Below are 27,813 nucleotides of genomic sequence, written 5' to 3' on the forward strand. Positions count from 1 at the left end.
AAAGCTCTAGTTTCAGGAGGACCAAAATACTATACTACACTTATTTTAGGTGCACCTAAAACATTGAAGCTCAATGGCCCACCATGTTGTTAGTTGACAACCATTCCTTCCAACAGGTGTGCCCCTAATTTCTAAGCTCTAGGGCAAAAAATAAAAATATAAAAGAAAATAAGAAAAAAGGAAAATGTAAAACTCAGGTGGGCCACACCATAGGTCACCTAATGGATATAGCAGATTTCTCATATACAACACGGTGGATCTGACATAGATTGGGTGTTTTACCACACTGTCTAAGACTAGTGTAGCAAACAATTCAAGTTTTAATTAAGACTGATGTTGCCTGACACATGCAATATAACACCTAGGGTTTTTGAGACACCATGTTGTATAGGTTAAATCCATTACTTACCATAAATCCATTACTTACCATACATATTTAAAAAAATAACATATTCATAAAAGACTCATATGGGACATACCAATAGAAATAATGTATAATTGCGCATAAAACTCTTAAGTTCATGCATCATTTCTTACTTGAGTTTTCGATAAGGTTGATTTTTGTATATCACTTTCATCCCGGTTATTCACACTTGATGAATGGTTTCAATGAAAGAAACATCATGGTGGCCTTCGACATTGACTTGTGGTTGGCGCTCCATCCCCATTGTTCCCTATGATATGGCTCACCTGAGTCATAGATCCATGGTGCATTGTTTAGAATCGAGGAGCATACCTAGCGAATGGAGTGGATTTCAAATATACAACATGGTTGGCCTAAAGAGTTTGGGTGTTTTATGCAGGGCATAAGATGGTAGTTGTATCTGATTAAAATCCTTGTTTCCATGTGTGCAATGGGTATAACTCTTAGGATGGTTTGCCACCATGACCCATCCATCTGATGTATGGCAAGCTCAGCGTTATATATTCCAACTAAATTATAGGGGCTGTAGATTGCTAGCGAAACCCTTTTGCAGGAACTTCCTTTGATAGTAAACTAGAGGGGGCCACTGTAATGCTTGTGAGAAATCCACCGTGTCTATCTATTTTGCCAAATCATGTTAGGATATGGACAAAAAAAATAAGGTAGTCCCAAAACTCAAGTTGGCTACATGATAGGAAAAAGTAAGGATTGAACCTCCATTGAACTTTTATGGGGCCACATAAGTATTAGATCATATTAATAGTTTTGTGTATTCAATGTTTTAGCAGTGGAGATAATTACATCTCCCAATAAGTTTGGGAGACGTCTCTCCCTAATCTCTCTCTAACTCTCTCTCTTTTGTGCAAGTATTCGTACATCCGTACATACAACCATTTACATGAGGTCAAGTCTGTTTCTTTAGGTTTTGGAGAATCCTTTGTCACATGACGTGGCTCATATATTGAGGATCATAGGTTGACAAAGGCATTCAATTGGTTCATATTTTGAGATTCCTTGTATGAATGAGAGAGAGGTAAGGCTTATATTTCTGTTTCTCTTATATCTATTAAAAAATAAAGCTCCGTGTTGTTGCCCCGTAGAGTAGGTATATTGTCGAGCCACGTAAATCCTTATGCCCCGTCTCTTGTTTTAGTCCAGCTCCTTTGTCTTTTGTTTAGCTATTATATTTTGTGTTTTCGTTTCGCCTACATTTATCACGTGCAGGCATTTTTTTTGTAACAATTAGTATTAGAGCAATTGGTTGAGAAACCTTTTAGCACAATAATCAAGATCGGTTTCAGTGTTTGTTTTGCAATTACATTTCAGATGCATGGATCGAGTTCTATCAAATTCGAGGTGTTCAAAGTTCGATGTATCCAATTATACATTGTAGAAACTGAAAATGAACGTGGTGCTGGTGAAATAAGGATGCACAATTGCAATTCAAAGAAAAGAAAAGAAGCATGTGAAGATGAAAGATGAGGTATTTGATGAGAAAAATTAATTAGCCATAATTGACTTTCTTCTTGCATCGGATGATTCAGTTTTCTTCAACGTATCTAATTAAACTACTGCAGAAGGTTTATGAGACAAATTACAAAACTTATATGAAGGGAAATTGATGTTGAAAAAGATATAATGGGTTTAACACCCTGATTAGCAAATTGGCGGCAGCGGATGTAAAGATTGACGATGAAGAAAATGTCTCACTTTTGCTCTATTCATGTCAGATTCATGGGATGGTTTGATTATGAATCTTAGCAACGGTCCAGATCTCACTATGGAGTCAATCATGTCCACATTGCTTACTAAAATGTCTCATAGAAAAAATGCATGAAAAATATGCTGATAATACTATGATAGTTAGAGGAAGATCCACTAAGAAGGGTACTAGTGGGAGAGATCAAATGAGATAAAAGTCTAAAGGGCATAAAATAGGTAAGTGTTAGAATGACGGAAAGAATGACTACTTGCGCAAAAATTATAAACTCGATAAAATAAATTAGGAAAATTACAAACCTAAATCACATGATCAAGCATCAAATTCAAAGGGCTCCCAAGAAAATTTAGTCGAGAAAGACAATTCATTTGAGGATGGGAAAATGTTGTCTATAGTGATTCTACAAGAGAATTTAAGCCATCAATGTATCTTAGATTCAGGCACTTTGTTCCATATGACTCCACATAGATATTGTTTCTACACATATCAGTCATGTGATGACGACACATTTTACATTGGTGATAATAATGTGTAAAATTGTATGGATTAGAGATACCAAAATTACAATGTTTAATAGTATCATGCGTATGGTTTTTTGGTATGTGATACGTATCAAACCTATAGAAAAGTCCTCTGTCATTAAGAAAGTTCGATGAAGATTGCTATAAAATTTATAGTGAAACTAATTGATTAAAATTTGTAAAGGAAGCAATGGTGGCGATGAAATGAGAATTAATGAGCCATTTAAATCATTTGATTGGAGGTACCATGGTTGACGATTCTATTATTTCTAATATTGTGACAAACTCTGCTACAATTTGACACAGGTAATTGGGTTACATGAGCAAGAAAGGACTAAATGTACTTCTTGATCAAAACTTACTTCTTAGTTTAAAGTTTATTAATTTATATTTTTGTGAGGATTATCTATTTGAAAAGCTTCATATAGATCATCTTCCTTCATCCATTATCAAAAGTAAGGATGTTTTAAAATATTTATTCTGATACTTAGAAAGCTCTAGTTAAATCTTTGAAATGTTCAAAGTACTTTGTTTCCTTTATTAACAATTTCTTCAGAAAAGTACGGGTTTACATATTGAAAAGAAAAAATTGTGTTTTTAGTTATTTTACTAAATTTAAAGCATTAGTTGAAAATCAAAATGGAAAAAAAAATGTTTAAGAACTGATAACGAAATATAATACACATCGAAAGATTTTAATAATTTTTATAGTGAGCAAAATTGCAGGTACTAATACCAATACCACCAAACTTATAAGTTTTGAATTATGATTAGATCCTTAAGGGGTGAATATAACATTTTAAAATTATTTACTAATTAATTCAATTAAGCTACAAAGTAAGTTTAAGATCATAAATTGTAAAAGATACAATTATATGTGTAAAATAGTCAATACTGTGAAATAGAAATGTCAAGTGCGTGTGCACTGAAATAAATACCTATTATATAATCTATTCATGCATCAATAAAATATGAAAGAATCAAACCACAAGTATAAATAGAAATGCATCATCAATTGCAAATACAATGATATATAATTGTTCAACTACTTGCCTACTCTACTCTCGGATGATGAACACAAACTCGAGTTTTCTAAATTACACAATCTCACACGGTTTTCAATATGTTCACCATTAACTTTTACAATCCCACACAAGGACTCACATATATGCTCGTTAGTGGCCTACACAAGGTCTTACTCGATTAGTCCTATATAAGAATTAATCCATACACACACCCGTCGGTGGCCTACATAAGAACTTACATGTACATACCCATAAGTGGCCTATACAAGGACTTAATCGAGTTTAAGTCTCAAACTCTAGAATGGTTCTACATAAAAACTAAACACGAACACACCCGCTGGTTACCTGCACAAGGACTTTGACTCCAAATAAGTTAACTCTAAACAAAAACTCTTATAAGTTTGGATGAGCATCTTGATAACACAAGTCTTGAGATATTTCTTCAATCTTGAATCGATTTCTCTTTAGCTTCCCCTGTCACGCCCCAAAGTCGGAAACCAGGCTCACAAAATTCCGATCGCCGAATCCGGTGCCGACAGCCTCCATAGTACCCCATTCTCGGTTCTTAGCGCCCATACACCAGGTTCCGATCTTGGGATCCTGCAAGGAGGATTTTCAGTATGAATTTTTTTTTTTTTGTAATGGAGCATAACCACAAGCATAACTAAGTCACAAAACAACATCACCACATATTCACTATATCAAAAACTTTAAGTACAATGCGTATGAAAGGAAAATACAATATAATGAAAGTAAACTCCAGAAGCTCGGCCGCACGCTCCAAGCTCAACACTGCTGCAACCTAACGCCACCTGCACGCATCTATTGTGCATAAGCTTATAGAAAGCTTAGAGGGTAGTGAAAGTGTGTGTAAGGCGAGTGCCAATTATACAATATCAGAGTAATGCAGAGATATGCGGCTAAGTCCATGAATGCTATCAGTTATACCAAAACTATGTAATGCAAGGCATAAATGCTATCGACCATACCAAGGCCATGCGATGCGAGGCTTATGTAGCCAAATGTCATATGCGAGATATAAAGCAAGCGTGTCAGTACTCATCAAGTACACATCAGTATAGTTCCTCTCTAGATATCACCGGGGTCTAATACACTCACACTGACTGCCTCCTCCCTAGCTGCACAGTCAAGCAAGTGGAAGAGACCACACTATCCGCCTGACCAGTAGTCTGTCAATACCTACCCGGCTCGTCGATAGCGGACTCATTTGCGAGCTGGTCAAACTCAGCCAAGCTTATAGCCCCCTCACTCGGGCGGATAAGGCTACATCCCCTTCTAACCGACCACGACACAGTGGGAGACGCGGCCTACTGGTATTCGGCACTCGGGCGCTCGTGTATCCACTCGGTCTAGACGTTGGAGCATCTCTTGGTACCAAAAAGGTTATGTGATTTTCATCTAAGGACATCTTAAGTGCCCACAATGCTAGAATCAATATTTTCGGTATCCGATACGACCATCCACGATGTGTCTGTGGAGGTCACGACCTTGATGTCGCTAGGGCGAGCAGTGATCAAGTCACATATATGCGAGATGCATGAGTCACACCATACAATCATGCAGTAATCCTACGCGTACTACGCAATCATGTGGGGCACTCCGTCTCATAAGGAGTCCCGTAAATGTTTCAGCCCAACGACTTAGCTATGATCAAACATTCCTCATATCAAGCATACATATGATGCGGATGGGTATGAATCATAAAGCTATACTAAGCATGTTATAAAGTGATGAATTATCAACAAGTATGGGCCTATCAATGGGCCCTACAGAGAATTATAATGCGGACATTTAACCAACATTATTCTTACAATGTGGACGTCAAACCAACATTGCTCCCAAGGCATGGCCTGCCATAAATACCATTACATAAACCATGGGGAATCACACATTACAATGGACCTATATACGTCTCATTGGGCCTCGACCCGTAGGCCTTAAATACATCAAATGGGCCGCCTTATATGGGCCTTATATAAATCGAGTGGGCCGCATCAATGGGCCTTATGTACATTGCAATGGGCCATATCCCATTGGCCTTTGAATACATCACAATGGGCCTCGTAACATGGGCCTTACATATATCAAGTGGGCCGCATTAATGGGCCTCGCCAAAGGGCTTTATGTACATTGCAATGGGCCATAACATATGGGCCTTAGAATATATCAAAATGGGCCTAATCACATGGCCCTTATGTATCTCAAATGGACCACACTAATTGGGCCCCATGTATATCAAATGGACCGCACCAAATATAAGTGGTGATAATGATTTCCACTATTAAAATTCTTAAGGCCCACCATAACATATGTTTTCCATCCCACTTGTTCATTCATTAAGATAGTGATAGATAAAGTGGAAACAACTATCAGCTTAATAGGGAACTCCTATGGCCCTTAGAAATTTTGAACGGTGGACGTCATTGTCCACTACCTTAAATGGTGGGGTCCACTTGAGCTATGGATTTGACTCAATCTTTAGCTCATGCCCAAAAATGAGCTTTAGAAATGGATGGACGGTTTGGATGCAGCAAATGGATCATGGTGGGTGGACGGTGTGGATAGAACACATACATCAGGGGTCCACTAGCCGTCCAGCAGCCCAGCAAACGGCTAGACGGCATGGAAAAACACATACATTTAGGTGGGTTCCACCGTCCACCTGGACGGTGTGAATAAGGCACATACTTCACTGTGGGTCCCATGTGGGGCCCACCATAATATTTATTTGCAATCCAACCCGCTGGTAAGGTCACACGGACCTGCATGAAAAGGAAAAACAAATTTCATCTTGATCCAAAACTTTTGTGATCCCAAAAATGGGTTCCAATGGCAGACGTTAAAGCCTCACTGTTTCCTACTGTGTGGGCCACCTGAGCCATATATCTGCCTGATTTTTGGAGGGGGACTACTTCAAGAAGGGGCCCACCATCTGAACGGAATGGATGTTGAACAAACACCATGGTGGGGTCCATGGCTGGACCGTGGGTCCCTGGCCCGTCAGCCCACAGCGCAAGATGCCTGCGCATCCTCTCCCTGTTAGCAGCAGTAGCAACGCTGTTGTTGTTGTTGTTTTTTTTTTTTTGTTAAAAAAAACGAATTTTCGTGGTTTTTCAAAGGTAGGGCCCACATCAGCTAAATCCAGCCTGTCCATTGCACTCTATGGCTCAAGACTGTTCCAACGAGCCTAATATCCAATGTTTTTCGGCGCATAAAAAAATGTCAGGGTGACTTTCAACGGTAAAAACTAATGTTTTACATGCTATGGCCCGCCCGAAGATCGGTTGGACTTCATTTTTCGGCTCAACGCCTAAAACGATCCTCTGAATGGGATGGACGGCATGGATTGGATACATACATCAAGATGGGGCCTACACAATCGGCCCACCTAATAAGCTTGAAATCAAGCTCATATTTATTTTCACGTCCAGCGTCCCCAAGCTCATATTTATTTTCACGTCCAGCGTCCAGGGGACGCTGGACGTTCTGGTGCATAGGAACGTTTAAGGTGGGCCCTGCTCAGGTGGGCCACCACATGGCTAGGTGGTGTGGAACAACACATATAAAGTGGGCCTCACCTACCAATGACTTGGATCCAATACATACTTCGTGGTGGGGCCCATCCAAGTGGGCTACACGACCATATCATCACACACAAAGATAAATAACTAAAAAGAGAGGGAGAAAGAGAGAAGATAGAGGGACACGCGTGATGGAGGGACCCCGGCACTATGGGCCATCCGTTTCAAGCATCCAATCATACATCAAGTGGGTCCCATTGCATGTGGGCCCACCAAATCAAAAATTAACGGTGGAGATCCCTTCTCCACCAAGATGTAAGGTCTAGATAACCTCTTTTCATGAAAGGAAAATAAACATCATGATGGGGTCCATGGAGAATGGCCCCATCATGGAATGATCATGAGCATCAAGGTGGGCCATCAGCCACACCTAGGGTCCAAAGTGAGATCCATACCATCAATCGGTAGGCCTCAGTTGGCCCATCATCAAAACATGAAAAATCTAGCCTAATGAGCACCCACCATTCGATCTTCTTGGTCCGTTGGAATGCCAATCTCCTTGTGCTTCACTTTCATGGAGAGGATGAGAAATGAAGAGCTAGGATGATGGATTTTTGAGATGGAAAGGTGGGCCACGCAATTCATATTTTTCTCTCCATGAGAAGTCTTGGACGTGTGCACCTCTTGCTAGCTTGGGAGTTGTGTTGAGAAATAAGAGAGAGAGAGAGAGAGAGAGAGAGAGAGAGAGAGAGAGTTGTAAGGAGAGAGAGTGATGGATGTGAGTGATGGGTGAGGTGATGGTGTACTTGACATGTATGGGTGTGTAAGAGAGAGGGTGTGAGAGAGTTGACTTGGTGGTTGCTTGAGGATGGGGTGAAAGGTGATGTGTACTTGACATGAAGTGATTGATTGATGGGATTGATTTGACATGTTGTAGAGATTCTCTTGGGATTGCAACGCGTGGTGTTTTCTTCGAAATAAACGTCGGCCCACATCTTCCGGCCAAAGTATCGCATCGGTGCATGAGTCACGGCGTTAGAACCGCGGCGACGGTGCGGTCATAATGATATAAGTCTCGGATTAAGCCGACTCAAATCTATGGGATTCGACTTATGATCGCACGCAAACATTGGTTATACGTCGCAGGTTGCCGGAATTCGACGGGAATGATCGCGGCAGTCGACGGAATAGTACGAAATAGGATACGGGTCTTACACCCCCGATCTTTGAAGTAGATCTTCTTCAATTCCTAAATTGGTTACCTTGTAATGATCTTCCTATTAAAAGTGCCAAGGTAATAAGAGAATGGGATGATAATCGAATATCTTACAACTAATGGGATAGTTGGTTCCAAATAGAGATTCACCTACATATGCATTCTAGAGGATGATAGACATACGAGAAAAGGTGGCATGGGATTATCAATGGGCCCATGTAAGAAAAATCCACATCGAACCACCACAATGCTAATATGACATGCACGGTATACATCAATTGCGCCGGATCATGTTAAGAAATTATTTCAAAAATTAATTCATATAAAGCTCAAGTGGAAACAGGAAAGACCACTCTTGAAGCTTTGGTAAGGCCAAAAGCCAAGGTTTATGTTGATATTTGCATTATTAAAGGTTTAGATAGCATATAATGGCTATAACGCCATTTAAATTTATTTTTTCAACTTGTAAACTCATATACAACCAATAACCTCATACCCTTTGGGTAATTTAAGCAATTCTCAAGTTTTATCATTATGTAGAGCTTTCATCTTATCCTCTATAAACACTCTCTATTAGCTAGCATTCATAGATTTACATGCCTCTCGGTATGAATAATACTCATAATACTCTTCTATCATGCAAGTATAAGCCGTAACATAATTCTTGAGTTAAACAGAAAACTTTCTTCGATTAACCATGATTACTTTGATTTTCAACACCCGGTATCTCCTTTGCATGCTCTTTATCAACTTCATCTTTAACGATATTATCAACTTGTTGATCTTCTGAATCATGTGGCTAATTTGTTTGAAGATTCTAATTCAATTATCTCTTGTAACTCTGAGCTCGACAATTATATATCTTCCTGCAATAAATCTTTATTAAAAATCATATCTTTGTTAATTGTTAACTTGTGGATGGTAGGGTCTCACAATCTATACCCATTTGTTCCATCTGCATAGCAAAGAAAAATACACTTTTTAGACCTCACATCTAACTTAGTACTATGCTTTTTGGAATTTTATACATAAGTGTCACAACAAAAAATATGAAGGAACGAATAATTAATAGGTTTTTTAAAATACACCAATTCAAAAATCTTACAATCAAGTATGGTCGTATGAAAACGATTTAGCAATTAACAAGCCGCATTAATGGTTGCTACTAAAAAACACTGCTCGAGCCTAGCCGAACTTAGCATGTTCCTAGCACAATATATAAACATATGGTTCATATGTTCTGCAACTTCGTTCTATTGTTGAGTGTAATGTTTCTCAATGTCATGCTTGTAAGTGTATCGCTTGGTCAATAATGTGTGTGTATGTGTCTTGAGTCAGTTGAGCCCTATTAGAAGATAAAGACATCTGAAGACTTACATCATCAAGGCGTAAAGATTCAGATAAATTAAGGTGCCTTGGTGAACTTAGCCCTATATTCCTTTAGTTTTAAAACAACCTGTCTTTAGATGATTCACTTTAATAGGAAAACATTTTATTCATCATCCCAAGCCTAAGACTTAATTATGAATAAGTTTACAAAAGCTTAAAGAGATTTAGAGCTACTGATGGTAAGGAAACAAAATTAGCATAAATCAGAGATCCGTCGATTGATTTGACTACTTTATCAATTCTAGTTGATTCGATCAATATATATTGTCTATTCAATCAAAAGTACCAAAAAGTGTCCAACAACCAAAATAACATAAATTCAGACACATCAATTAAATCAACAATTCCATCAATTTATGTTTATTCGAGTCGATCAAATGATAGACTCACCGTTCGAATCGATAATTAGCTATTATAGATCCATTAAAGTACTTTTTCCATAAAATAGACATTTAGACATTTACAAAAAAGATGGGTTTTTGATGGTTTTAGAACCTCTATGTGGATAACTCTTATTTTCCTCATTTAAGCTCCAATTCATTGAGTTCATGTCAACTTCTTTATGATTCATCACTCTATATAAGCATTTCAAGATCTAATTGAAGATATACATATTCTCTTACATTCTTTAGAGGTTAAACACTAAATTCAGTCCTAACCCCTTTAGTGTGAGGTTAGTATCAGCGTCGGTGCTTTTTTATTTTTATTTTGTTAGCTGGTTAGTACACCCCGTTGTCAGTTCACATATTATTGTTAGCCACCCCCACTAGGGAATCGAAAGCAAGACCTCAGTGTTGAAACGAGGTATCTTTCACTCTGTCTATCACTTGAGCTATAGATCATGGTGTTTTAGCGTCGGTGCTAGAAAAAAGCTCCATGGGCCTAATATGATATATGTGTTTTATGCATGAGGTGTCCATTTGCCCAATTCATTCTAGGGCATAACGCCCAACAATGATGCGGGTCTAAATATCCGCTAGACCACACCATAAGAAACAATGGTGATTGAATGCCTATTATAAAAATAAAAAAGAAAAAAAATCATGGGCCATGAAAGTATTGGATCAAGTTGATTTTTGTGTTTACCCCTCATTTATGTCTGTGTGACCTACTCAACAAGTTGAATGGCAAATAAACATTACAGTGGGCCTCCTAATGTTTTTTTAACCGCGAGCGTTCAATCACCACTGAAGTGAGCTAGTAAAATGGACGTACGGAGTGGATAAAACACATAATGATACGTTATGGTGTGTACACAGCACCGGCTAGTACGGAGATCCCACTACTGGAGGGGTCGCCACCGAGTTCGTTATCAAGCATAGTAGGAAATTCCCATCCGACCCCGGTCCCCTCGCCACAGGAAAATCATTGAACGTGGACTGTTGGCAGGTCTGTTTTGAACCGTCCACTTCCATGAGCGGATTGATGGTGGACCACCGACAATATACATCATTACCTTAAACTTCCATCCTTTCTAATTCCACCTAATGCAACCGGCCAGACACGCCCTTGTGGTGTAGCTGCACTATGTGCTAAGAAATTTCTGACGCGCTGGCCAGCTTAGCACGTGTGCAGCGTGTGAATTGGAAGTAGATGCATTGACGTCATGTGATATGTTTTATATCCAAACGTTCCATCCGTTTGACGAGATCGTCTCAAGGCTTGAGAGGAAAAATAAGACAGAGGTAAATACAAGTGGACCACACTGTTAAAAGCAGTGTGAGATTGAACGTCTACCATTGGTCACAGAAGTTTTGGATCAATATAAAAAAAAATTTCCTCTTCATTCGGGTCTTTCTGACCTCATGAACAGATTGGATGGAAAATAAACTTTATGGTGGGCCTACGAATTGTTTAACGGTGAAAATCATTATCTCCACTGCTATTTGTGGTGTGGTCCAAATGATCTTTGAATATGTTTCATCTTTTTGATAATGCCTAAAATGAACTCTACAAATAAATGAACCGCGTGGATATAATAAATACATCACTTTGAGGCCCATGTAACTTTGATCTCCTCTGAACCGTTCGTACAACTCGGAGCTGGAGGAGCGTCAGTGCCCGTCTTCGAGCGACACGTACCTGCAGCAGCTATATAGCTGGTGTGAGGTACACCAGCCAATCCGCTTCCGTGTGAATGCGCGTGTGAGTGGGCGAATCCCACGCATGAGTTGACAAACTATCGAAAGCGGATTGCTTCCTGCCCCATGTGGATGGATTCGGTCCAGGTTGGGGTTCTGTGGGGCCCACCATGGTGTATGGATTTTATCCATGCCGTCTATCCATTTTTCCAGATTATTTCAGATTATGAACCCAAAAATGAGGTAGATTCATGAATCAAGTGGAACACACCATAGGAAGCAGCAGTGATAATGACACCCACCGTTGAAAATTTCCTAGAACCCATCCTAATGCTTATTTTCCATCCAAACCGTTCATAAGGTCACATGTATCTGGATGAAGGGAAAACACAAATATCATCTTGATTAAAACTTATTTGGCTTCCAAAATGTTTTTAACGGTGGATGTTCAATTCCTATTGTGTGGTCTACTTGAGCCTTGGATCTGCCTCATTTTGGATGGATGAACTGCACGGGTAAAACCCATACATTACGGTGGGCCCCACAGAGCCCCTGCCTGGACCGAGTTCGTCCAGGCTCATGCAGGACGCAGGCCGCCTGCCAAAATATCTCATCAGGCATAGTGCTTGTATAGGAGTCGAGGAATGCTAATCCAGCCGCTCATCTTGAAGCGCCAAGCATGGACGCATCAAACGTATCCACTTAGCTCATGGTTTGGATCTCGAACGTTCATAAAGTAAGCTTTACGGTGAAAGTTCACTAAGCCAAAAGAATAAGAAAAGTAGACCACAGGTGGGCCACACGTACAACGAAATAGATGGCCAGAAATGCTAATCAATGTCGAATATACATGCTTCCTTCATGATGGGTGGGCCAGCTTCTTCTTCTCTAAAAAATGACACGTCCAATCCGAGAACTTCTAAAATAAGCGTCCCGGATCCCACACTCGCCTTGGCACGTGCGGTCCGTTGGCGCTTGGAGTTTGCGCGTCTGTGTCTTGTGTCCCACAGCAGGCGGAAAATAGAACCTTTCTTCTGCGTAGGTTAGCTAAAGTACATCCCAACGTACTGTTACAGCATCTACATCGCGCCATTAGCCTTTAGATGAGGTCATAATCACATGAATCAAACCATGTACATGGTGGGCCTCACCTTGGATGGACGACAGACAAACCATAAAAGCTAAAAGATTGGAAAATTTCAACCGTTCGATCATTCAAAGCTATTCCTTTTGACGGTCTGTTTTAGCCATTGAATAATCAAAGGTTTGTAATATTTAAATCATTTTTTTTTCTTGGGAATTTCTCATCCAAGATATGGCCCATCTTATAAACGGTTTAGATCATTGAAGAGTTCCCTAATTCATCCTTTAACATCCCGATGCAACCGATTGCAATTGGTGGGGATGTATAGTAGCGAATCTCTTCTGCTGTGCTGTCTCATCTCAACGGCCAGGATTACGCGGCAGAAAATCCCATTAAAACCGAGTGAGTTCCATCGAAGGGAGTTACGGATCCGTTCCCTCTCCCTTCGGTCTCGCCTGACCTTTTTTCCCCTCTTGACTCGCCCACCCTCCTCTCCTCCTTCAACCCCCCGTCCGTCTCAAACCCTCGTACTAGAATTTTAGAAATACAATCCAAACGTAGAGAAAAACCCTAATCTTTCTCTCTCTATCCATCTTCTCTTCCATTTCTGCATATGTTTCCTCCGGAAACCAGAGCGAGATCGAAAATGCAAGTGATAGGAGGGCGATGAATTCAATTTCCTAAGGAAGATCTTCGCATCCGGTCGCGATGGATTTTCCAGATCCGAAGGAACCCCTGTCGATATGCCTGCCGAAGAAGAACTCGAATTCTCCTTTGTCGTCGCCTGTCTACCGTTTGATGAATGGCGCGGGCTCTCCTCCTTCGTCCTGGTTCGAGATCCGCCTTTTCTACGTCAGGATCACCCCCTGTGCCGTTGACGCCGTTCCCAACCTCCTCACCCTCTCCCACCTCGGCCGCGAGGTCGGAGCGGCCCTTGAGATCAACGGCTCCCGTATCCCCACCGCCGAGACCGCGTCCCTCACCCTCCGCCGCGATCGCATCGACAAGGAGTCCTCGGAGGTCACCTACGTCAGCACCGACAACGTCCGTGTAACTGGGGCCGTCGATTTCGAGGTGTTCGAGAAGGAGGATCTGATCCTCTGCGGGTCGCTCGAGAGGATGGAGCCCTCGTGGAAGAACGGCGGTGTCGGGTTTGATCATCACCATCATCAGGGCCTGGATAATGATTCAAAGACCGGGTGGAGTATGGATTGCTACTCCGCAGCGTCGCTCACAACAGGATCCTCCGCATTCTGCCAGCCTAAGCTCGGGATTTCCTCGCCCTCCATTGAGGTGTATGTCGCTGGTTGCTGCTCTGGATTCCCCCTGATTCTGACGAAGACGATTCATTTGAGTCCACGGCGGAAGCCTCTGAGGCAAACGACTCTCGACTCTATACCGGAGGATGAAGAAACGGGAAGAGAGTATAGGAGCATCAATGGCTTTCTTCGCAACCGTACGTTAGAGGTAAGAAGACAACTGAACTTCAATCAATCTCTTTTTCCTTTAAAAAAAAAATAAAATAAAAAATTCTTTAATAACAATGTCGCTTCTTTCCTTAATTAGATTTTTTTGATCGATTCGCTAATTAATGCCAATACGAATTATAATTTATAAGAATTTTTTTGGAAGGATTAATTTATGAGAAATTTCATCTTCAATGAATATTAATTTTTGAATGTATTCTTATTAATTTTTTATTTTTTAATATAATTGTTCAGTGGTGAATCATGGCAGGCATTTTGTCTTTTATATAGCTATCTGCAAAAATATAGATATGAGAAGCTTCTCCACAAAATAAATAATAAACGAGCAAATGGCAAAGAACTAAGATTCCAAAAAATAAAAAAGTTTAATATGTCCACATACAAAACAATGAATATCTTGCAATGATTATTTCAAATAAAAACCGCAATTGATGGGAATCCACATCAAGGTTCGACGATTGCACCTAGTTGATTTGATTTCGGATGCCAACTGTTTGAAGTGGGATTATTTGGCGATCATCAATACCAAGCCTTTAAAGATTGCCTCATGTTGTAGGGGTTGCCGATGGATATAGATGCACTAAAGGCAAAATGGTTGATGTTGCAGTTTAGATGAAGATGGCTTACCATGTTCTAGGTCTATTCCACACTTTGGTTTTTCTCTTTTCTAGCAGAGATATTCCTGGTGGCATCCTAGGGCTCTCCTCTTCTGGCTCTTCCTTGTGATTTCCCATTTTTAGCACATTCACATATGCTTGTTAGGCAAAAGGGTTATATATTTTGCATTCTCATTGGCGGACCCAGGCCTGGATAAAGGTGGAGGGTTGTGCCAAGTTGCTAGCTGCTGTGAAACTTTTGCCATAACTTTCATCATGAATCTTGACAATATGATGATGTAGAGACTTAGTTGCATGATCCTTGTAACTAGGTATTGCTCCTGATGGATTACGTGGTTTAACACACCACGGTGGTTTGTTGACGTGGTAAAGTTCTGTGGCCCCATTGTGATGTATGTGTTATATCCACACCATCCATCCATTTTTTTAGATCATTTTAGGGCATGAGCTAAAAAAATGGGGCAAATCTAAAGCTCCAGTGGATCATGACCTAAAATGATCGGCAGGAGGAGGATCTTGACAGTCGATAACTTCCAGAAAAGAGGCTTGATGCTCCCCAACGTGTGCTTCTTATGCCTCTCTATAAAAGAATCAGTGGATCACCTCTTCATCCATTGTTCTTTTTCCATGATTGTTTGGTCCAACATTCTCCAATCGCTCGGCCTGTATTGGGTATTGCCTCAGTCGATTGAAGCCCTTTTCTAGTGTTTGCACGGAGACTCGGTAATGCAAACCCGAAAGGGAAAGCAAATAAATCAATAAGAAAATAAAGAGATTGTGGAAAAGATCCAACAATCCTCTAGCAGGATGCTAGAGATCACAACGCAAGACTGTGAGCAAGCTCAACAGTCCTCTAGTCTAGAACTAGAGATTACTTTTCCCCCCTTCAACAGCCACCATAGAGAAAAGAAGAAAATTTCATAAAGAGAATATTGATCAAGTTGTCTTATTCCATAGGACAGAAGTCCTATTTATAATCAACCTTACAATCTGTAATAAAAGATATGAAATCTGAAAATCTATGAAATAGGAAAACTCCTAAGTAACAAAGCTTTTTATAACTGTGAGCAAGCTCAACAGTCCTCTAGTCTAGAACTAGAGATCACTTTTCCCCCCTTCAACATCCACCATAGAGAAAAGAAGAAAATTTCATAAAGAGAATATTGATCAAGTTGTCTTATTCCACAGGATAGAAGTCCTATTTATAATCAACTTTACAATCTATAATAAAAGATATGAAATCTAAAAATCTATGAAATAGGAAAGCTCCCAAGTAACAAAGCTTTCTATATTTAAGAAAATATCTAAAATAAGAATCTATGAAATAGGAAAGCACCTAAGTAACAAAGCTTTCTAAAATAAGAAGATACTTAGATAAGAAAATATTTAAGATTATTCCCTGTCTAAAAATAAAGATACGAAAGAAAGAGCAGATTTCCTAATCTAGAAATTTGAAAAAAATGGAAAGTGATGATGACTAAAAAAGGAATGTGGTCATTTTCTTGTACACACGTGCGGATTGTGCTCTCATGAGATGTGGGCCTTTTCTTCGAATCTTGATCCATCGGCACGTGTGGCCATTTGGTTGCATCACTCAGGTGGTTGCCCCTCTCCCCCACAAATGGAGACTTGCTTCCTCCCTTGGCTCTGCTGTGGTCCCTCTGATTTTAGAGAAACAACAGGGTATCTCGGAACCAGCAAAGTTCAGCTAATAGGGTGTTCTGTCAGGCCTTTTGTTTCTTATCTGAGTGGGAGTATTGATGCTTTTTCCTGGTTGGGTTGTATTTTTCTCTGCTCTTTTTTTTATTTTTTATTTTTATTTTTTAATCTGTTCCTTTTCCTCTGTGTTCTTTCTTTCTTTGTTGGCCTCTGGCCTTAATAAAATGCATCATCTTTCCAAAAAAACAACAAAACAAATTGTGGAGGAAGTAGGAGGGGATTGAGTTGCGGGATCATGGAAGCTTCAAAAAATGTTAGCACGTGTAAAAGCTTATTGAACAGGAGCAGGAGCAGGAGCATGGCTTGAAGTGTGAGCTTTTAGCTGAGTTTTGAGATTGTAATGTTGACATCAATTGTCTTGGAGATAGTGGCCAGATCCTAATTTTATTTTGTCTTTCTTTGTTGTCACATGATCTGTCTCAGTTTTGAAGTTATTAGTAGCATCCTGCCTGTCCGTGACCAATCCAACATGTATCTACCTTTTGCTAGTTTCTTTAACCTGTATTTCTTAGGATGGGGAAGGGCAATCTCAAGTTGCCACCATTGATTGCATTATTCAAAACAAAAGTAAGGCTTCATTTGCCCAGATTGCTATGATACAGAGATACTTCTACATACCCAAATGATAACGATATTGGTAATGGATACTTATTGGATATTTTCTAGGGCATCCTAGTAGTTGTTTCATCATTGTTGACATTAGTGGATTTGTGAAATTTAGTGTTCTAGAATGCCAAAGAAATTGTTTATAATCTAAGAAACTGAAAAAATATGTCATTTTTTTGAAACAATGATAACAAATTTTATTAAAAAAGATCTAAAGCTAAAAAATACAAAGAAAGATAAAAACAAGAAAGAACATAACTTACAACTCGAACTGAAACACTGGAAACTGCGCAACATCTAAAATATTAACTGCATGTGTCCATTCTATAACCTCTTGCCTAGCCCTTTTGAGAACTACTGGAGGACTGCACCTATGATTTTTAAAGCATAAGCTATTTCTTTCCAGCCAAATGGTCCACAGCCTGGCTAATAAACATAAGAACCAAACTCGTTTCTCAACTTTTGACCCCTGCCAAGCCAAGAAGAGTTGATCAACTGAACTTGGGAAAACCCTTTGGATTCCGAAAAGTGAGAGAAAGCCGCTCCAAATCGAATATACGAAAGGACAATGAATGAATAAGTGGTCCACAGACTCTGCATTATTGGAGCATAACAAGCATACATTTGGAACCCGTCACAGTTTGGGAGAACGACTTCTGTCGTGGGTTTGCTCCCCACATACACGAGTTCGAGTCCCCTCCCCGTGGATTGCCCGATGCATGTGGTTGGCAGTTGATTGCGTGCATCCATAGGGAATAGTCTCGCCTTGAAGGGGTGGGGACATGCTGTTGTTAAAAAAAAAAAAAACATACATTTGGAATTATCATTCCATGCTTTTGTAAGTTATCGACAGTGAGAACCTTCTTTCTGCCCACCAACCACGCAAATGCTGCTACCTTGGATGACACTCCATAAAACCAAACATGAGTTGTGGGACATTCACCCTGCTGTGCATACCCCCCTAATTCCTTGTAAAGATACTTTATGGAGAACTTTCTAGATTTGTCAATGAGCCACACAATCGAAGCTTCCTTCGAAATAGTTGGGAGCCTAGATGGCAAGAGAGCCAAAAGCCTTAGAAACTCCTCCTCTTCATCATTAAGGTTTCTTTTGTATAGAAGAGCCCAAATTGCTTCTTCACCTTGAATGGAAAAACACTTTTCTACGAACACATTCGCGTGTATGGCGATACGGGTCCGGCTGCTACGGCCCTTGTAACGGCCGTTACGGTTTCTTTTTTTATTAACACTCCCTGCCCCGAAAACCCTGTATCTACCTCGTAATGTCGAAAAGAAAAATCTGAAAAACTTCTATCTACCCCATAACAGACCATTATGGGGCTGTTACGACCCTTAAAGGGGGCGTACATGTCATTTTTTCCATAGCGGCTTTTATGACCATTATGACCCCGTAATGTGTAACGGTTGCCACCGTTACCTTTACGTAATGACCTTTACGGCACACCATGTTCCCAACCTACACATCTGACCAAAACCGGATCTTCCTACCATTCCCAAGTGAGAACCCCAAATTTTGCACTTTTATGAAAGAACACTGACTTCCATAATGAGGAGGCCCTATGCAAAGAAGACTCTTTAGTCCATCTACCCCCTTCCCCAACATCGTATTTTCTACCCACTACTTGTCGCCACAAGCTTCCTTCCTCTACTCCAAACCTCCAAACCCACTTTCCCAACAATGCCTTGTTCATTACCTCAAGATTGCACAATCCTGCACCTCCTTGAGTTGTCGGTTTGTACACTTCTTCCCAATTTGGCATATGGAATTTATGATTATCTTTGATGTCTTTCCATAAGAAATCTCGTCTGATCTTGTCTAGTTTAGCCAACACTAATTTTGGACATTTGGATGTGGACATAAAGTAAACTGGAAGATTGGATATTGTCGATTTGATCAGAGAGAGCCTACCACCCAAAGAAAGATGTTTATCCCTCCATAATGAAAGTTTTCTAAGAAATCTTTCAATTATTGTGTCCCACAATCTTTCAAAAAAAAATTATTGTCCCCCACAAATGCTTAGCCGGCTTCCCAATGCATAAGAGAAGCCCTAGATATGGAGATGGAAAGGAACCAGAGCTATTTCTGAACCGAACTGCAAAGCCATTAATTTCCTCTACTGAGAGACGAACCCCTAACATTTCACTTTTGGCCAAATTGACTTTTAATCTCGAAATACCCTCGAAACAATGAATTATTGTCCCAGATTATATACTTTCCCATCTTCTGCCTCGCATAAGAGTAATATGTCATCTGCGTATTGCAATTGTGAGATTTGGAACCCTGAGTTATCCACTTGGAAACTTTCCACTACACCCACTAACTCCCCTTGGTCTACCATCCTCCCAAAAACCTCCATCACCACCACAAATAAGTAAGGAGATAATGGATCACCTTGTCGCAACCCTCTAAAGGATGAAAAATATCCTTTCAGAGCTCCAGTAACCATAATCGAGAATTTTTCCGATTGAATACATACTTGCATCCAGTTCCTCCATTTGTCACCACACCCCAACTGCATTAGCATATAATCAAGAAACTCCCAATCCACATGATCGCATGCCTTCTCCACGTCGAACTTGCAAGTGATGCCCTTCTTTCCTTTCCTTTTACAGGAATCAATACATTCGTGGGCAATAAGAGCACTAATTGTCTACCCTTCACAAACGCCCCTTGAGCCTTGGAGATCACCCTCCACCCTACCCTCTCCTCTCTCCCTTTCACCTCTACAATCTTTCCGTGTGAATACTCATCCTTTTGAGAAGAGATTTGGAAGGTTGTGATCACTCATCAAGGCATATTCCGCATAATCAAAATCTTCTCACCCAAGCATGAGAAATGGAATCTCTTACTGAGGATGCTGTTTCCAAGAAAGGCTTTTTTTTTTTTTTTCAAGAAATCTATTTCCGCATACTAGGGATCTGCCTGTTCACGTGGCTTTTGTGTCTTGGGTGGCCTATCGATCATCACCCCTGGGTTGTTCGATCTCACTGCCCCCAGATAGCTACTTGCCACACGATCTGCATCAATTTCAATTTTGGGAGTTATTGTAAACGATTGGAGAAAATTTAGTGTTGGGATTTTGTTGCGAAACAAGAGGAACAAAACATAAATTTCATGTGATTAATTGTAAGGTGAAAAGCCAAGCCCCATTCTATTTTGATAATAGATAGGCTTGCCTTGCCAGAGGAAAGTGACTCGCCTAAAAGAGGAAGATGAGGATGGTCAGGTATTGTTAAAATCTGGAGAAATTGGGGCTAGCTTTGCAAGACTGTAAAGCTACCATGAGAATTGTTGGATGGATCATTGTTTTCTTCCTTCTCTTGATTCCCATTCCTTTTGATTAATTTGTGATGCTGATTGGTAAGTCCTTGAATTTTTATGCTCTTTCTGCTCATGTTCCGTTGATGAGTATCAATCAATAAACTAAACTTGCAAATCCGTCATTAAGGTCACGAGAGAGGATCGGTTGACTTGATTGAAAACTCATGGGCTTAATGAAGCTGATGAAAAATTGTAATGAAGAAGTAGTCCCTCCTAAGGTTGATTACTGGGATTCACTGCCTGTGCTTTTATTATTAATTCTACTAAACACCCTACTTTTTGTAAAGCCGCCGGGAACGCCCCCTGCAGTCCATAGGAAAGTTCCAATCTTGTAGTTGAGTTCTCTTTTCCAATTATGCCCTTCTTCAGAGAGGTATGCCTTTCTGATGTTATGCATCCCTACTGTTACCAACTTGGAACGAGCATTGGAACCCCATAACCATCCACGCCATGCATCAGGTGTGCCCCATCTTGAAGACTAATTGGTGTAAATATCAGGTTAGTCCATTTATCAGGCATGCCACGTGTTCATTGAATGTGAAACATTGTGCCAAGTCTTTTAAACTTTCTGCTGTTTCCTAAATGTGTGGTTGCATGATGAACTCACCAGATAGATTTTGTGCCATCTCATCTAGATGCTGGGGTCCAAAATGCTGCTCTTCTTGGTTGCATCTTGCTAGTTTGCCACATATATCCACAGAGCTGAGATATGGTATGGTGGTACGCTGAAAAACCCAAATATCGCAATCAGGACCCTCCATCTAGTGAGACCTATTATGGATCACCTATTTCTATAAAGGCACACCTATAGGCAATCCTAGTTTTTCAAAATCCCACACTTCAGTCCTTAAACAATCTTATTTTCTACCACCCAACGAGGTTTGGGCGAGTGGCCGTTACCGTGGGTTTGCTCCTTATAGGTGTGGGTTCGATTCCCCTCATTGGCATTACCCGATACGTGGTTGTTGGTGATTGCGTGTATCCGCAGGGATTAGTCTTACTTCAAAAGAGGTGGAGACACCTTGTGTCTTAAAAAAAATAAAAAATAAAAAATAATAATAATAATAATAAATCTACTATATTTTTGTAGGGCACTAACCAGATGGGTATGATTAAGTTTGTGGGATTTTAACATGGAGTTGACAAAGATTTTGGAAGTCCTTCAAAACATACATGGTAGTTTTGCAGCAGGTGCATCTATTCTTTTCTGTGAGGCATGTGTTGGCATTTTTGCAAGACCCTGCTTGCCTTGAAGAGCAGGTTTTAATACTTGTTTTCATGTAGGAGGGGCATTCCCTCAAATGTACTTTTTATTATTATTTTAATATGTGAATTTCATATACTGTCTGTATTTGCCGTATCCTAGTAAATTATGTACAAGTATGTTTTCATACAACACAGACAGGTTAAATTTTGTAATACTTATCTGCTTCTCTTTCCTTAATAAATTACAAATCCTGAGGTCATTAGATTTGTTGGATACTTTTGGAAGGCTCTATTTTTTACTTGGTATTTACAATGCATAAAATTATTTGGTAAACATGTGCTACTCTTAATCTTTCTTATTTTGGGATTTTCACAGGTCACTGACGGGGAAAGTGATGGATATGATTCGGAAGGGAAAATTGGGCACGATTTCTATCCCGAAGGTAGGTACTCTGATGATGATGGCCAGCTCACTTGGTTCAATGCTGGGGTGAGAGTTGGCGTCGGAATTGGCCTGGGGATGTGTTTGGGGATCGGCATTGGTGTCGGACTACTCATGCGCTCATATCAGGCAACGACCAGAACCTTCAAGAGGCGGTTTTTCTAACTCCCAGCGAATTAAGGAACCACAAGATTTTGTTTCATAAAGTGGTTGATTCCCTATAATATCTCATGTAGGTATGATGAGTTTTGGCACATGGGGTGGAGATTGTACAGTCTATTATTAATGATCGAGGCTTTCTTGATTAGGAAGAAAAAAAAAAAGCTCTTGAAAAATTACCGCTCTTTCCCATCTCATTCTTGTAGTTTGAGGACAATCTTTTATCCATGTATGTTGTTTTAATTGATAGTATGATTTCGTTGAATGTAACATAAATTGATTTGATTGTTCCAACTAGAGCTGTACACGAGCAGCAAAAGCTTGCTAACTCGCTCGACTCGACTCGAATAAGCTCAACTCGGATCGAAGCTGAGTTTGAACTGAGTTGAGCTGTTTTTTGGTGCTCGAAATGAATTTGAGTCGAGCTCGAGCTTGCCCTTGCTCGACTCGGCTCGACTCGAATAATACTCGAACTCGACTTGGTAGGGTATATATTCCCTTTAAAAATCAACCCAATCTCCCATCAGCCATCCTAACGCTTGTTCGGTCTCCTTAATAAAATAAAATAAAATAAAATCCCTCTCTTCGTTCCCCTATCTCTCATCAGTCATTACCCTTCTTACCTCTCTCTCTCTCTCAAGTTTTAGCTGCTCGATTGCCTCACTGTTCTTCTTCCTTCAACTGTCCGGCAACCTTTCTGGTGGCCACAGCGATCGTTCGGCGGTCTCTGCCCTGCCCGGTCGCGATTTCCCTTACCATTCTTCTTCTTCTTCTTCTTCTTCTCTCTCTCTCTCTCTCTCTCTCTCTCTCTCCCGCTCGCATTGCCTTGTCCAGTGGCCACCTCGCGCTGTTCAGCGTCCCTGCCCTGCCTAGTGCCTCTGTCTCTGCCATAGCTCGTTCGGACTCGAAAATTCTGCTTGAACTCGGACGAGCCGAGTACAGTTGTTGTTTCGAGCTTGAAGGTCGAGCCGAGCATGAGCTGGGCAAAGTTCGGTTCGGCTCGACTCGTGTACACCTCTAGTTCCAACAGCGAAGAAGATGGCATTTCATCTGTGGCTAGAACCACCCACTCGATACAACCAGATCCACAGCTCAACTGGCAGGCTAAGTGGAGATACCTCGTTTCAACACTTGAGGTCTTGGTGTCGATCCCTAGTGCGCTGCCATGTGTTGTTTTGCTTTAGGGGCCATGTTTGGTTGCACCACATGTCATAAAGTATCATGAAAATTTCCACCAAATTAGACTCGATATAAATTAAATTTTTATCCCTTGGGCCAACTCAAGGTATGGGACTTTTCTCCTGGTTTTGAAGTGCATCTGAATTCATGTGCGCTGCCATGTGTTGTTTTGCTTTAGGGGCCATGTTTGGTTGCACCACATGTCATAAAGTATCATGAAAATTTCCACCAAATTAGACTGATTAATCATGAAATTTCATTCAATCTGGCGCAACCAAACACAGCATTATCCATGGTAAAAATTTGTGGAATCTTTTTGTCTTTGAAGGGAAATGCTCCGTTACTTTCAGAGCATTGTAAATTATAGTGCTCCTATTTGCATATCTTCACTTGGACGGTAAAATCGAATAATCTGAACTGTATATTAAGTCCAGAACACATTTCATAAACTACCATGCAACATCACACTGATGAGATTATTTATTGGGACTATTTTATGTCAGCATATTTGCCTTCCATATTGAAGGACATTCATCAAATGGTTAATATTTGTCAGATTGTTGTCATATTTGCATGGTAACCTAATTAGTAGTCTGGATATGGACTTATGGACTGTCCAAGTACCTAAATGCAATTAGGAGCACTATAACATATTTGAACCAGTTACACTTACACATTTGTTAAGGGCTAACGTATCCTCCAGAACAGCCTGATGCAAGGCTATAATCGGTGGTGAACGATTTATTATTTCAAATCCGATTTTTGAATCTTGCTCTAAGCGGAGAAATGCTACCGTGATCAACGCAAAGGCGGATTGAAGTGCATATTTGCAACCCGGCAAACCATACGAAATCCATGAAGGCAATTCTTCCGGAATGGCTCGCTGAGAATATGCTTTGTCTACTCAATCATGTGGGCCACATAAGGTCCTTTGGCTTTATCTTGAAGACTTCCATAAAGCTTCTCTAAGAGTTAAAGAGGAACTGTTGGATCCCATCATTAGGGTCCTTAAAAAGCAAGTTGGAAGATGACACACAACCATCAACGAGCAACAAAAGAGGTCTCGACTCTCAACATCACCCACGCCAGACATGCCAACCTCCCCCATCTGAGCCGATTGTGAGCTGAGACCCACCCTGCTGATGACCTGGCGCAAAGTCCAGGTACTCATCAGGTGGGCCACCTCTATTAAGGAAAAGAATGGAGAAACTGCCAACCGGGCATTGTTCAGTGTTCGCTTGCGGCCCACCTGATGAGTCGACTTTCCTGATATTTGCTTCAGGTCATCTGCTCGGTGGGCCCACCCTATGAGTGGCTCAGATGTTCCATGAACGCTCCATGTCAGGCGTGAAGGTGCGTATGGGGGTCATCAATCATGTTGAAGTTTTTGACTCTTTTTAAGTTTTTAAAGCGGATGCGGATGGACGGGGATTGCGTGGTGACCGGGCACTACAGAGTGATTCGGTCACCAGTCATCAGACAATCCGCTTCCTCAACCGACATCAGTGCTTGTTCACCCCCACACGTGTCTAACAGGTAGTGCCTATACACGCTGGCACATGTGGGGGAGCATCTCAATTCTCCCTCAGGTGGGATATACCATCTACTGGGAAACAAATGGACGGGTGAAAGGAACTTAGTCGGTCAAGACGTCTCACTTTGACGGTGAGTTGCGGAGTGGCGTTATACGTGTTTGGGGGGTTATTAGTATACATCACCAACCTACGACGTTATTCACCTGGTTCTTATTTCTTGTGAGCAAAGGTACGTAACGAAAAGGATAAGATGAATGCAAAGGTAGCTAATGAAAAGGACAAGATAACTGCAAATGGTACTCGCGGATGGACATAATGTAATTGCATCATACTTATCAAGGATCTGAGCCGTTCATCATGCACGCTCCTCCTTTATATTTACTGGCCCGAAAGTTGCACCGTCTGCTCATCATGTGATCCACACCTACATCTAGAACATAAACCCTTGGTCAAATTTTCAAGATGCACACGGTTGACCCATTTGATGAGCAGACATGTGATTGTTGGACAAGGGAACAAACACGGTGGGCCGGGTTGATGAACGGCTCTCCGTCGCACGTGTGCGCTCGAGTCGGATTTATTCCCACTTGCACCGGCAGGTACAGCGGGACGCGGATTGCTTACTGATGGGATGTATCTACTGGTCGTGCTCTGTGAAACCACCCTGATGTATTTGTTTTATATGTCATCCACCTGACCTTACATGTCATTTTAGGGCATGATTTAAAAAAAAAAATGATCTCAGATGGACCCCACCATAGGAAAAACATCCTTAAAGCTTGTTGTAATGTTTATTTATCATCCAACCTACTGCTAAGGCTAATCAGATATTTATGAAAGGAAAACACAAATATCAACTTGATGTCAAACTTTTGAAGCTTCAGGAAGTGTTTTTAATGGCCGGTGTTCACTGATTATTATTACATGTAGTTTAGCTCACCTGGGATTTGGATCTACTTTATTTTAGAAGGGCTCACATAGCACTGACCAGTACCGACCAAACAGGCAATCTGGTACTGCAGGCCTGGCTTACAGAGGGAAGTGGATTGCATACCCACAATCATGTGGGCCTACGATCATGTGTATGTCTTATCCACACCATTCAGTCCATTTTTTTTTTTTTTTTTTTAAATCATTGTAAAAAGTAAAAAATGAGGCACATTTGAATCTCGAGTGGACCACACTACAGGAAAATAGTAATGATTTAATGTTTATCATTACAAACTTTGTAAGGCTCGCTGTTACACTTATTTGACACTGTTGTTGGTTAGGTCACAACACTTACGATGAATGAAAAACTAAAAACTATTAATTTGATATAAAACTTTTGTAGCCCAGGAAGTTTTTAACAGTGAGTGATTAACCACTACTGTTTCCTGTGTTGTGGTTCAGTTGAGATTTTTATATGGCCCAGGCTCATGCTCTAAAATGAGCTAGAAAAATGGATGAAAGGGAAATGGATAAATCACATTATTCATGGTGGGGTCCACATAACACCGTAGATTAGAGACTCACTACCGGCAATGTCATGGTAGACGGTAATTTTTTACTATAGATGCGACATAGCATCCACCATTTTTTATTTTATTCGACCCTGACAAAATCTACCTGACCTAGCTAAATAAATAAATAAATAAAAGAGGCATAAAAGGAAAGCGTCTACGGAGCTAATTTTTAAGAATGTGGAGAAGCAGACGCAGAAAAGTTCGTGATCGTTCACCACCAATTTTAGGTTGTAGTTTCTCATCTGACATCTCTTTGGCAAACTTACACACGACGGTCCAATAGCGGAGCTTGTCGACGTTGTCGTCGATGCAATATGCATATAAAATTATACTGATTGAACAATAATCACCGTCCATTTGGTATCTGACAAATGAACGATTACTAATACAGTTTGCAGCAGTCCAAAATGATAAAGTGAAATTAGATGGTCCGGGCTATGATCCTTTAGCAACGAGGCCACTATTCATTTGATTCTGATTGTGAAACTACGTTAGGCCCACCATGAATGTATGTAGTTCATCCACGCCGTCCATCCGTTTTTTCACGTCATTTTAGAGGTTGAGCCAAAAATTGTAGTATATCCAACGCTCAAATGGGCCATTCCACAGGAAACAGTGGGAATAATGATTTTTCACCGTTGAAATCCTTCTAGGGCCCACATGATGTTTATTTGTCATCTAACCTGTTCATCAGATCAAAATGCTATGGTGAAGGGAAAACACAAATATCAGATTGATCTAAAACTTCTGTGGCCACTAAGAATTTTTCAATGGTATACGTTCAATTCACACTGTGGTGTGGTCTAATTGAGATTTGGATATGATTCATTTTTGGACTAAATCCATAAAATTATCTGGTAAAATGGATGGACGGAGTGGATAAAATACATAAATCATAGTGGGCCCCACAGAGTTTACTCAGCAGGCAATCCGCTTCCGTGGATCAGGCACCACAGCTTAACAACCAGTGATGAAGCAGAAATATAGAAAAAATGCAGAATTAAAAACTGAAAA

General features: G+C 40.5%; 1 protein-coding gene across 1 annotated transcript in view; it reads left to right on the forward strand.

The window, feature by feature from the left end:
* The first annotated feature begins 13,408 nt into the window (after window positions 1-13,408).
* The window catches only part of LOC131232320 (C-terminal binding protein AN-like), a 31,221-nt gene continuing 16,816 nt past the window's right edge, over window positions 13,409-27,813 (forward strand). The window contains exons 1-2 of the mRNA XM_058228556.1: window positions 13,409-14,469; window positions 22,356-22,583. Coding sequence (XP_058084539.1) covers window positions 13,711-14,469; window positions 22,356-22,583 — 987 coding nt within the window. The 5' untranslated portion in view covers window positions 13,409-13,710. The remainder of the gene's footprint in view (window positions 14,470-22,355; window positions 22,584-27,813) is intronic.

Source organism: Magnolia sinica, chromosome 18 (genome assembly GCF_029962835.1).
Source record: "Magnolia sinica isolate HGM2019 chromosome 18, MsV1, whole genome shotgun sequence".
NCBI lineage: Eukaryota > Viridiplantae > Streptophyta > Magnoliopsida > Magnoliales > Magnoliaceae > Magnolia > Magnolia sinica.